Here is a 13447-nt window from a genome sequence, read left to right on the forward strand (position 1 = left end):
TTTTCCCCCTTCTCCTTCCCTATTCCTTTCTTCTCCTATGAATAAATGGGGGAGTGGAGGGAAGGAAGAAGATAGAAAAAACGTACATAGGGCCGGGCCATGTGCGACATTCCATTGGGGGGGGGGGGGGGGGGTGGGCGTTGGGGGGTGGAAAGGCCAGTGCGGGGTAGAAGATATGTACATGTATGTAGGTAGGTATTGTTTGTGGAGCTGCCCATGAGAAAACATGCGAAAAGGACTTGATGTACTTTGATGTACTTACGGGGCCTTTCATGGAGAGAGATTACCTGCTTGCCTGAAAGTACATATCGTACATTATTAACCCGTCCTCAGCTACATACAGGTAATACTTTCACTCATTATCTACATACCGGCCACACATATCCAGGTATATTTACTTACCTACGTCTTCTATCATACCTCTTGTTCTTTTTTTTTTTTTTTTTTTTTTTTTTCTTGATCTCCGCACACACTCGGCGATTTTGTGCTGCCGCGGCTGCTCTGATCTGATCATGATGCTTCTAGCTGCGTTGCTGCTGCTGCTTGCTGCTTGCTGCTGCTACTGCTGCTTAAGTGCTATTACTGTCACGCGACGATAAAAAGGTATCATTTCATAATATGTGCGCCAAACATCTTGCGCCGTTTATATAGGAGAGATATAATCTTCAAGAAAAAAACTTTGTACATAACTGGTACATGGTCATCATGGTCATATGGGTAATTTGTCGTCGGGCTAGTAGAGATAGAGCTCAAGATAAACAAATGCACCACCGATATGGGGGAGGGAATTAAAAATAATAGGACCAGGGAAACAAACGGGCGAGCTATGTAAGAGCTACATACATACATCATAGCATGAGGAATAGGACCTAGGGAAAGAGAGGAGTAAGGTAGGAGTAATGGAGTGAGGGAGAAAAGAGGGAAGTGAGATTAATGATAGGACCGGTATGGTCGTTCATAAACATCCACATTCGTCCAATACACACTCAGAGAAAAAAAAAAGGTTGGCGTAACCCTCGAGGTTATCCACCAACAAACAATTTCGAGTGTTTCGCAAAGCAATATGCATGTAAAAGTTGTTTCCCTCATCAATTACCAAGCTGAGGCGAGGGCGGGAGTGAAATCTGGGAAGATAATATTCGCACTCGCCACACATCCGTCCTTATCCGCTTGTATCTATTGGCCTGGAGACATCATCGTTAGGCTTTCTTTTCTTATTCTGCTCGCTATTATGTTTATTTCTTTCTTTCTTTCTTTCTTTCTTTTTCTGCAGCAGCTCGGCTTTGAAGTGGTTTCCCTTCCTTGTGGAAGGGAGGGAGGGAGTCGTAAGTAGAGCGCACCACCACCATCAGAATCACAAGCACAAGCTTGTATGTAGCTACACCACCACCACCTCTACAAATCCGGAAATTCCTTGGCGGGTCGGACACAATCGAGAATTGGGTGGGATAGATTGCATTTGTCACTCGCCCATCACCCTACTTTCCCACAAAAAGTACGAGTATGTACCTAGCTGGTATCTACATGTATGTACACTTTACTTGTTTTTTGCCCATGCTACCTGTTTCTCGGGTTTCTTGCCAACCAGCCAACCAGCCTCCCTCCCTCGCCCATCCCGCGAGATCGAGGAAGTGAGGTCGTTGCTGTTGCTTGACCCTGCCACTTGACTCCGAAGGGTGAGAACACCCGATATCGTTGCCTGTTGCGGGGGGGGCAACGCGCTGTACGAGATGTGTATTGTGGAGCATCGGGAGTGTGTCGGCGTGTTTCTTTTCTTTCCCTTCCCCTTCACTTGTGGTAGGAGGTTCCCGATCCGATCGGCTACCTATCTGTGTCCATCTATCTGCCCTCGCTCTCTCTCAAACCAAACCAAACGTATGTACCAAACACCCATGTCGCAGGGGCGAGATAGAGATGTTAGTATGGGGAAAATACAGCCGTTGAACGTACAGGGAGAGGATGAAGAGCGCGGTAGTGGTGGGGGGCCATCTATAGGTAATGCATATGGCATATACTCTACATGTACTTACATGTACTTGCTTGGGTACTTTGGGACTCTACTTAGGGTACATGTACCTACTCTACAACTCTACGTATGTAGCTGTACCTCTATAGTACATACAGGGACCATCCATTACTGTAGAGAAACATGTATGGGGAACGAGAATTGGGCTACATATACATGGGGCTGGTAAATGTGTGGCCCCCGGTACTACAGGGTACCTCCTCTACCTGTCTGCCGGAAACGAGAAACAAGAGTGATAGTTAATAATAATCATAGCGATAGTAATAATAACCATAAACAAAACAAAATAGTAAAACAGTAATAAAACATAAAACAAGTGATGGGCGTGCACTACATACCAAATACTGGCTGGTACTACGGTACTACTACAGGTATCATGTACCCATACCACACACCATTACTACCAGTACGGCTGTAGTACTACCTCCCACCACCACCACCACCTTATGTAGTATGTACCACCACCAGTAGGATACCACTCTGAAACCTGGGGCAGGCTGAGGAGAAGAAGGGATGGGAGACGCGGGGCCGGGGTGTGTGGGCGGTGGGAGAGATTTGTTTCTCGCTCGTTTCTCGTACAGTATGTAGGCTGCTGGCTGTACGTACATAAGTAGATTGGTAGGTAGGTACTCTATGTAGAATGTTTGCCGGTTCCCATGCCCCCCAGGAAATCAGAGGTTGGAACTTCCTCCTTGCAACTCGCCGGTTGGGCCTACTAGAGAAGGGTGGAGGTTGAGGTGGAGTTGGGCAAAATTGAGGTGTTGGACCGCGGGAGCTATTCTCCATAGGGATAGTTACAGACGGAAGAAACAAACAACTGGCATCCGTCTGTATGTACCTATGGTTGTCTGCACTCGTGCTGAAACAAAGTCGCATAACCCCACCGGCTACGATCTCTTGTCTTGTTACCTACTGTCTTCTTCGGTATCCGTATGTAGGCTGTATGTGGGTATTATGTACGAGTATTCATACATACGATACACAATTACCTTACTGTACATACTCTGCGCTCCCCACTCGATCGAAGTCCTCCTACACCTACCTTAACTAACCACCACCAGCAGTAGAAGCACCAGCAGAGGCAGCATCCAGTGTGTTGTGGTTGGCGCTCGCCAGCGAATCATACCTGTCGTTCTATCTTCGGCCAGTATTTCGGCGGCCGTGGGCCTCAAGACGCATCTGCCGACATTCGCGTATAAACGAGATGAATGTATGGTAGGCTCATACATAGATCCTCTTCCGCCCAGTTCCTGACTTGGAAGTCCCACCTCACTTGCTTCTGGGATGGGTTATGTATTATTCTCGAAGGTGTCTAGGTTGCCTACCTTTGCAGTAAGTGGTCTGCGTTTATGCGAGGACAGTACTGTGACGGAACAAAAAAACATTGTGAAAAAAAACAAATATAAGGGCGAGGAGGAACAACCTTCTCCATCCCGGAATTCAATGTCCCATGGGCCTGCAAATCTCACTTTTCGCTTCCGATTGTTCCCTGGGAAAGCCTCAGACCGCCTTGTTGCGGTGGTGGTACTCTAGTAAAAATAAATAAAATGGGGTGGTTGTCCAGCCTGGTAGAGTAGGAGGCAGATGGTTGTGATGAAATGTGTGGTGTTTGTCCCGCATGTAAGGTAATGTAGGGTAGGGGTGTTTGTTCTGCTCTTCTTCCTCGACCTTCCTCGATCTATACAGGTGTGGGTATGTATCTCAATCACAATTATTTTTGTATTATCGATCCCCTCGGGCAATTATCTAGAGACACAAGATGGTGTTGCTGTAGATGGTGATGTCGATGATGATGATTGAGACGACCGCGATGAAGAAGATGATGGCCGCCCTCCCTCCCTTCCCCGCCACTACCACACTACATACACACTACTTGCTGCTCGTAGGAGATGGGTGCACTGCGCACTACATCTTAACTATCAGTGCACCGCTAATGTCAGATCGCTCACCATCCCTTCCCCTTCGACCCTTTCCCCTTCCTCACTTATTCTCCTTCCCCAATATTCCATCATATATATACCGATCCATAGTTTACATCCATGACATCTTCCATTTACCGATTTCCCAAACCTATCTACCGGGCATCTCGTTTATATAACACCATGAGGAATCCGAGATGATACCTGCGTTTCCAGTCGTCTCAAACCACTTTCACTTCTCATATGCGACAAGTGATCACAATGGGACATGGTAAACGTACATGAAGACTTAGAAAAGAACGTGGACAACGTTCAGCATCAAAGATACAGGCTATATTAGCCATATCAGGGGAAGAGAGACCTGTGGCTCCCTCGCTTGTCTATGTGTATCAAACAGTTCGCCAAACTAAAGCGGATCGTACACTCCAAGACCTAACCCCCCCCCCCCCCCCCCCAAAGGGACAGGGACGGGAACAAACATCAGACACATGCACGTACCTCCTCTTGTTCGATTGGAAACCCAACTTGAACAAAACAGACAGGTTCATACGGCCTTTAGAAGGCTTTCCTACAGCTAGATAAATGTAGTTTTGGGTACTTATCTAACTACTCTGTAAGGAGAACTGCGCGTACCTAGGTGGGTAACAAATGTAGGTCTATGTATGAATTTGATAATATTAGGATACTAAGAAGACCTAAGACCAGTTTGTTCTGAATTCGTTCTTTTTCCTAGTTCAGGTCTGCCTGTCTGTTCCTCATGTACCCATACAGGTGAATCGAACAGCAGCAGGAGCGGCGAAGAAGCAAGCCCCCTCCACCTCCACATCCTCCTAACCCCCCCTTTCCCTTTCCCCCAGGAAATATGTAGAGAGTCTAGATTCCCCCCACACCCCCCCCCCCTTCTCCAACCAACGGCATCCGCGTTACAGGCAGCGCAGCCAAAAAAAATACCAAGCATCAGTACTGCCTTAGTTCACAAGCACGGACAACGCAAAGATAGTCCATGGCAGATGGCAGGCTACAGGGTATTCCCTATTTCATAGCGAGAGATTCCCTTTCTTCTTCTACTTCTACTGCTACATCTCTCTACCTTGTCTTCCTCCCGCCGTTTAATATCTGGCGCTCCACCACTACCTACCCTTACTACCTTCATATTTCCCCTTCTCAATAAAAGCATCTCTCTCCTTGCAGAGTTTACTTGCAACCTTCCAGTTCATCCCTAGCAAAAGCAAACCTTCTACTTTTTCGTGGGTTCTGTTCATACAACTTTATTATTATTATTGTTTTTGGGTCATCTTCTATCAGACGGCACTTTCTATTCTCTCTCCCCCCCCCCCCCCCCACTACAACTGCTACTACTACTTCTCTTGTGCAACCGCGGCATACAATTACCTTCTCTAAAAACCCTATATCATATCAACTCCATCAACCATGAGCTCTCCAGTGACTTCTGTTTCAAAAGTGAGATTTCCAATTCACTGGGCAGGGACCCAATCCTGTAGCTTCAATGTCACTAACATATATGATAAAGGGGCGCAAAGGATCTGCTGCCGGCGGTGGGAAAGCGTGGACAGAAGAAGAGGTAGTTTTTCAATTCCCCAAACTACCCATGGTTTGCGCGCCATCAACTATGTGCAAGCCATACTAACAAACATTTTCATAGGAGGTCTATCTTTTGCAAATGCGCCTTGAGAGAGTTGCATACAAGAAGATTGCCAGCCATCTAGATAAGACAGAGCTTGCATGCAGGCTTCACTACCATCAGCTGTCCCATGGAGGCAATCGCCGCAAGAGGAACAGCTCAATCTCCTCAACCTCATCAAACGCATCTGCGACATCTCCAGTGGCCAGCCCATCTAATTCAGAAACGCAATTGACCTCGAAAAGATCGTCGAGTCCCCAGAGCAGCTTTTCTCCCGTCAATGCGGCCGGTGCCATCCAGAAGGTGGGAAGCAACATGATGCCAAAGATCAAGGGCAAACCGCTCCTCCCCAAGCCAGTCGAAGGGTCAGCTCACCGAAAGCACACAATCGGGAAGGCCAACAAGCTCCGCGTCAATTGCAACCCGGACAGCATCGACAAGGAAAAGCTCATCCGCATCGTCGAAGCTCAGCGTGCCTGTTTCTGGGAATCTGTGGCTAGCCAGTACGGTGGCTCAGTGGACCCTGAGTTTCTCGCAAAATGCTGGCAAAAGGGCTTTACTTCGACCCCCCCAACTCCTGCAATCTCGCCCTCGTCCAAAGCCGTATCTCCGCCTCCCGCAGCACCTATCTCTGAAGATGGACATAATACGGCTAGCAGTACCATGGCAACGGTCAGCGAGGTTTCAACCCCTTCATCAGCTGCAGCAATGAGCCCTGCGCCTTTTACTGGTCCCGAGGTTTCAGTCAAGGAGGAGACTATGGAGGATAGGCCTGTGGAGTGCAAGGATAAGGCGCCTCAGGATATCCCGGCAGCGCCAACGACTGCTACATCAACACCAACATTAGAGTCTGTGGCACAGACAACTGGAGACACCGTAATGGCAGAATAGGTGGTAGACTATTGATACGAGATCTTTTACGCAGCCGCCTGGTGCAAAGCCGTTCGATCGATCGGGTAATGTGTGCGAAATACTAGTTTACGACGAAACGAAAAAGAAACGGGAGTTTGGTTCTTGTTTGCTTTCTGGAATATAGGTTTTTATTGGGCTTCATTTTTTGGGCGGGGAGGTGGGGGGAGGGGGGAGGGAGGGGCGAACAAAGGGAGAGCATATTAACTCTAGGGCGATTATTGGGCGAATAGTTATTTTAACTGTCTTTTTTTTCATACTTATTATTTAAAGAAAAACTTCTATTTGCGTTTTTCTAGGGAACGCGCGGAGAGTAGCATCACGGGAAATGATTAACGTTGGGTGGAGGAGATAATGCACGATATAGTTCTTTCTTTTGTGGGATTTTTCTTTTTTTTTTCCACACATTTTCATTCTTACTTTATGTTTGTCTTTTCTCCTTCTTTCCACTTTTTCATTCACTCTTTCCTTGAGTAGGCGAGCACGGAACGGTATAACGACTTTGACGAAATTTTCTTTTTTAATTCAATAACTTCTGACAGGTTTGGAATTCAATAGCGTGGAGATTTCTATGTACAAGACGCCGAAATTTCCTGTAATCATTCATTGGGGGTGCGAGAAGGGAGTTCTGTTTGCCTGCTTTTTTCCTTTGGATCTTTGGCATTTCTCGGATCATCATCATTTTTTTTCATGTTTGTACCTTCCTCTGTCGACATCACATTTATCTGCATGCACCTAAAAAAATCTATTCATCCCTTCTACCGGCTATGTTGCGCAAATGGGAGATATTAAGAAACTGGCTGGCCCTAGTGCTTTACAGATGGGCGAAACTGCTGTAGGCAGGGTCTCTGGGCGCATCCCAAAGGAATACCTGACTAGTTCCCGTCTCACGGTTCAGAGAAATCCAAACCTCGTCTTCGGAAGGGCATGGACGTTCTTTCCTCTCATCGTGCATTATTAGTTCAGGAATCGTTCGTCCGTTGAATTGATTTTATGCAGCAGGGTACAGCCATAATTTTTTATAAGCGGCGACGGAGGTAGGTAGGTTGAGATGCTGCATTGCGAGTGACAACTGTGTGAAGTCTATTAACGCTAGCCTCGATCGGGTGCAGCAACCAGCCAGCACCAGGAGCAGGAGCAGCAGTAGCAGGAGAAGCGAAGCAGCAGCAAGCAGCGGACATTCATCAGTCAGTCAGTCAAGAAAGGAAGGAAAGGCATCACTAGCAGCCATCAATCATAAGAGCAGGAGCAGTACTGCGGTAACAGAGAAGAACATCAGATTCTCACGATGGCCAGAGCTAGAGCTACAGCAGTGTAGTTCACCGTTTGATGTGTACATGCACTCCACTTATTACTCCACTTACATGTTCATCTGATTGTAATGCAACTGAATATGGGGGGGGGGGGGGTGTGGTTGTCGTTGTAATGCTGCTGTGCGGTTAACTGGTTGTGGTGGTTTGGTGGTTGTGCTGCTGCTTGCTGCTTGGTTAGTGCCTATTGTTGCTCTTGCTGGCTGTACTTTATGTTCCATGTTCCTCTTCCCCATGTACCCACCACATACAGTAGTAGTAAAGCAGTAAACTGCTTCCAGTGCTGCTACTTCTGCTTCTGATGATGCTGCTTATTCTCCCACCCACCACAACCCCTCCCTTTCCTCTAGGCTGCTTTCCCTACTTTCCCTAGTAAAATTACCCGCAGAAGGCAGCAAGTGAACCCTTTAGTGTGTTGCTGATCACGCTTGTCCGCGTTTCTTTGGGGATAGCCAGGTTGTTCGTCAAAAAAGGGTCTGGTCTTGACCTCACCCCAGTGCGCCACATTGTTCACGTGGACTAGTCCAAACCATTAATCGTCCGCTTACCTGATCTAGCCCTTCATTGACGTGCGCACAGTCCCTCTTCCAGATAGACAGATTCAGTGTTCCGTCCGTTTACGCCTTACCTTTTATTGCCCCGACTATCAAGCGAAGAGAAAAAATAGAGAAATGTATTTCCAACAATACACCATCCAAACCTGCTTGAACTACTTCTTGTACACGTCAATCGACAGCTGCTCGGGTCTGTTCTATCGAAAAGGTATGGGCCTAAATGGAAAGGAAAAAAAAGGAAAAAAAACGAAGCAAACGACAATAGACGATCGATCATGCAAAGTATCATTTGCAGAACAAGCATTGGTGCAAGGTCGAAACGGAAACTTTGAACATCCATACAAATTTATGAGGCGTTGCAGTTGCATACACCACACACAGCCTGCTCGTCTAGAACATATCCAGAACGGCCTAATCGTAAAGCACCGCACGGCGGTATATCTTCGTCAGCCCCAGTACGAAGGAGAGCGCTGCAGATCTGGGAAATCCATATCAAATGGGAGGGCAAGTGCTTTGAATAGGAATGATTTGTCCCCTCCCCGATAAAGAGTGGACTTTGAAACGTCTACCCCTCGTTCCAGCAGGGAAAGAAAGAATGGATGGCCCAAAAACAGGGAAAGTGTACGGATATTGCTGATGATGTATGGCCGAAAGGAGGTAAAATAAAATATAAATAAATAAAATAGAGAGAGGGCGGGATAGAACATACCCCATGACTCGCATCGCCCACGAGGTGTGCATACTTCGCCAGTGTTCCTCGATTGACCTTCATACGGGGAGCCTTCCATTTCTTAAGCCTTGCAGATATTTCTTTGTCGCTCACGTTCATGCTGAGCTGGTTTGTTTCGGAGTCAATAGTGACAACATCACCGTCTGTCCGTTCCGTACCGTACCCCATATTCGCACGTCAGAGAGGGTTCAATCCGAAACGGTACCCACTGAGAGGCAGGAAGGGGTTGATATGTGTTCTTGCATGAACTCTGAGGTACATGGAAAACACACACCGGAGGGGGTTCACACACCTTGAAGGATAGCTATTGGGCCACCTGCTTGCGCTTCCGGCACTATGTGGCCTATTTCAAAGTTAGATTCTGCGTCTCGGACAACGAAACTCTGACGATCCTGCATGGAAGGTTACGTACCGACAATAAATCCGTGAGAGGCTTGCAGAACATACGATCAGCAACGCCGCCATTATCTTGAATTGAACGGGTGAACATACCCCCCGAGTATCGTCCATCAGTGATCAACGCCACGTTGCGTAAGTTTGCCCCCATAAGGACAGCACTTGTTTTGAGTTGTTCAGGCTAGCGATATACCCCATTGTCAGCGATCTATCTTCAAACTTGTAACCTCACAATGCTTCCAAAAATCGCTATCAACTTTTGAACACATCGACGAGCGTCCCCAATATCGAACATCGGGATGTTGGAAAGAAGTGACAGCTTTCCAGCATAGAACGCCCCTGCCTGCGGTGATGGCAATACCGCACGTTTCGTGTGCTCAGTATGACTTGTCTTTGAGAGAAAAGTTCGTTGAAGATTTCCAAACAGCAGAGCCCCTCCCCCCCTCGAAGCTTTGCCAACACCATAGCTAACGCAAAGATTTTTTTTTCCCAGCTGCGACTTTTCCTTGCATTTGACAACTCCGAGATAGAGTGATGCAAACGACCGAAACAACTGTCATTGATATCTGCCACAAACTTGGTGGAGTTTGTTGAATAACGGCCAGCGCTTAGGAAAAGCAATTTGGTGGTGGTGAGCTCGAAAAAAAAATTCAGGTCCCGCCGGTTTGGTAAATACATCTGACGCACCCAGCACTGTTTGGACCAAACAGAGGTACCGAAATTCTAGCAGATGCATCCAATTTTTTGATTGGCTTTGATGCAACAAGCTCAGACAAATGGCCTTGTGTCTTGTCGTTCCGGGCCACCACCGAAAAGTTCAGGACCAACAGCTGTCGAGTAAAACGAAAAAAAACTCCGACTTCGGTTTGACAGGGGCACTCCTTCCGGAAGCTTCCAAGGTTCCACCAACAGAAGCGAGAAAAAGAGAAGGTTCTAGAACTTACCATGCCTGGACCACCCTTGGGTCCTTCATACCTCACACACAGAACCGTATTCTCTTCAGGATGGATTTCTCCCTTTTCGAGACTCGCAATCAAAGCCTCCTCGCCGTTATACACTCTAGCCTTTCCAATGAATGATTTGCCCTCCTTGCCAGTAATTTTAGCCACCGCCCCACCTGGGGCCAAGTTTCCTTTGAGAATTCGGATATGACCGGTGGCCTTGATTGGATTGCTGAGCGGTCTAATGATATCTTGCCCCGGGTCCAAACTTGGTGCGGACTCGACGTTTTCCTTCAAAGTTTTTCCTGTGACTGTTAGGATATCCCCGTTGATGAGGCCAGCGTGAATCAGGAACTTGAAGACAGCGGGCATGCCGCCGATATCGGCTAGATCGGCCATCATGTATTTTCCGGAGGGTTTCAAATCTGCCAGAACCGGAATCTTATCGGCGACTCTTTGAAAGTCGTCGATGGTCAAGTCGAGATCAGCGGTGTGGGAAATTGCGAGAAAGTGGAGAACAGCGTTGGTGGAACCACCCATGATCATGGTGATAACCATAGCGTTCTCAAACGACTCCCGAGTAATGAGATCGCGGGGCTTGATATCCTTCTCTAGAAGGACTTTGATAGCCTCAGCGGCCCTCAAACATTCTCTGTACTTTGCAGGGGAGTCGGCCGGGGTTGAGGAGGATCCAGGGAGAGTCAGACCCATGGCCTCAAGTGCAGTGGCCATGGTGTTTGCTGTGTACATTCCTCCACAGCCACCGGGGCCGGGACAGGAGTTCTTGATCACATCGTCAAGGTCGTCAGTGGTCAACTTACCATACATCATGGCACCGTGTGCCTCGAAGCAAGTGGAAATGTTGATGGGCTGGCGAAGGCGCTCGGAATAGCCGCCCTTTATAGAGCCGCCATAGATCATGAGTGATGGTCGGTTGTGGCGCGCCATGGCCATAATGCCTTGTGACCGATTAGCTCATGAGACAACAGCAAGGCAATAAGAAGTTGGTAAAGAAGGTATGTAACATACATCCAGGCATGTTCTTGTCACAACCAGGAATCGAAATGTTTGCATCCTAAGTAGGAACAAAGTATTAACATGGCCGAGTGATAGGTTGAGATGGAAAGATTAAAATACATGATGTTGAGCACAAGTTGTCGTCTCGATAGAGTCGGCGATGATGTCTCTGCTTTGCAAGGAGAACCTCATGCCTAAAAGCAATAGCGTGCTCACTGTCAGCCGCACATGTCACGCATTGGATTCGTCTCTAGGGCATCCGCTGTTAAGGTACCTTGGTTGCTCATGGTTATGGCGTCCGATACCTGCGCGTGGAGCAAACCTCATGGTGAGTTGTGATGTTCCCGACAAGAATAGGAGACACCAGAAGGGAGGAGAAGCCGTGTGGCATATACACACTCCAATGGTATTGAATTGCCAACCAATCATTCCGTTCTTCTCGAGACCTTCTTTCACGGTCTTGCCGAGGTCGAGCACTGTTGGTTTTTTGATGGGCGCCAATCAGAACTCATTAAAGTGGGCCAATTGACGTATGTATATACACGGGAAAGGGTAACAAACAGTGCATGCTGCCGTTTCAGTTAGAATTTATTCCGAATTATATCAATACGTCGTTTTCCAGCGACGGGAGGGGAGGGAAAACATACTTGCACGGGTTGCCTTCCCACCATACTGAAGCGACGCCTACATACAGCATACATGTCAACACACAACAGGTTGATCTTTGTAACATTTTTTTTCCTGCAGTGCAGGAATAGGTTTCATACCAACTTGCGGTTTCGTCCTCATGTCCTCCTGGTTCTTGATTCCTGCAGCATATAGCATTGCCTGGGCACCGGGGAATTCGTAGCCGTTGGTCACGAGGGACGAATATCTGTTTAGCACGAGTTCCCCATCCCTTTTGGTACCATATGGGACAGAACGAAACTCCAGAAAACGGGAATGATTTTCAGGTTGTGGCTGATCCATTTGTTCAGACATGTTTTTTTCTTGGTTTGCCTTTTTGTGTTTTGAACTGTCTTGAAAAGTTTCCGGAGATTGATCAAATAAGTTTATGTACCGGTAGCCAAAAACCACAGTAAATGTAGTAGAATAAGTAACCGGAAGAAATTGAGGGGGTGGAGGAGGGGTGTGGTGAAGAGAGGGGGAAAGAAGCAGACGTACAGAGAGCAAGGTTAGGGTTTCAGTAACTATAGTCAGCAGTACAGCAGTACAGCAAGCAGCAGCAGCAACAGCTAGCACGACAACAGTAGCAGCAGTAGCAGTAGAAGCAGTAGAATCAGAAACAGAAGCAGAAGCAGAAGCAATGGAGAGAGAAAAATAAAAAGAAGTTTTGCTTTTCTTTTCCTTCTTTCTACGCAAAAAGGTACATACAGGGTAAAGCGGGTGAAATGGAAGAGGGTACGCTGTTAAGTAATGTAGGTAAGTTATGATATCCTCACAAGTAAATTCTCAACAGTACGGCGGGCGGATATGCTCGCGAGATCACCGGCAGCACGAGAAGCGGTAGCAGCAGGTGGACCTCACAGCGTCATGCTACTGCTCCTGCTCCTGCTGCTACTGTATCCACGCTATCTACCCCACATCTGATGTACAAGTTCCAAATTTACCCCACCTCACGCTGCAACGAAAAAGGAATGACAAGAAAAAAATAAATAAAAAAGGAAGAGAAGCTGCTGCCCCTCCGCTAAGAATGCGAGTATTGAGCAATGTGCCGAACGATGAAAAGACATCATCCCTCTTTACCATCCTTTCCCCCACCACTCCTACCCCCCGTTCCCGTCTGATGTTCCGTATGGCTCTCATCTGTGGTCTGTGTGTGAGTGGGGTAACTACGCGTGGGTGGTGCAATTCTTCTTTCTGTGTAAGTACCGCCCCTTCTCCCTCTTCTAGAGTATGTGCTAATTCTTCTTCCTCTTCTTCCGCTGCGCGGTTGCGAGGTGGTGTGTGCTGCCCTGCTACTGCTGCTGCTGCTGCCCGGAGCAGCGAGAAAGGTTGTTGTG

At 47.5% G+C, this 13447-nt stretch overlaps 2 protein-coding genes across 2 annotated transcripts; one reads left to right on the top strand and one right to left on the bottom strand.

Moving 5' to 3' along the window:
• Window positions 1–5376: 5376 nt before the first annotated feature.
• On the top strand, window positions 5377–6478 carry H6S33_005355 (uncharacterized protein; the record flags this gene model as incomplete). The annotated part of the gene is made up of 3 exons (XM_044837380.1): window positions 5377–5406; window positions 5477–5557; window positions 5609–6478. The coding sequence occupies 3 exons, from the start codon at window positions 5377–5379 to the stop codon at window positions 6476–6478; spliced, it is 981 nt and encodes a 326-aa protein (XP_044698664.1).
• Window positions 6479–8771: 2293 nt separating this feature from the next.
• Window positions 8772–12425, bottom strand: H6S33_005356 (uncharacterized protein; the record flags this gene model as incomplete). The annotated part of the gene is made up of 12 exons (XM_044837392.1): window positions 8772–8838; window positions 9104–9233; window positions 9383–9433; window positions 9538–9667; window positions 10431–11386; window positions 11457–11502; window positions 11565–11638; window positions 11719–11749; window positions 11844–11920; window positions 12006–12013; window positions 12092–12128; window positions 12212–12425. 12 exons carry the CDS (start codon window positions 12423–12425, stop codon window positions 8772–8774), a joined length of 1821 nt encoding a protein of 606 aa, XP_044698665.1.
• Window positions 12426–13447: the final 1022 nt, after the last annotated feature.

The sequence above is a fragment of the Morchella sextelata genome (genome assembly GCF_020137385.1).
Source record: "Morchella sextelata strain SCLS chromosome Unknown scls_2, whole genome shotgun sequence".
Taxonomy (NCBI): domain Eukaryota; kingdom Fungi; phylum Ascomycota; class Pezizomycetes; order Pezizales; family Morchellaceae; genus Morchella; species Morchella sextelata.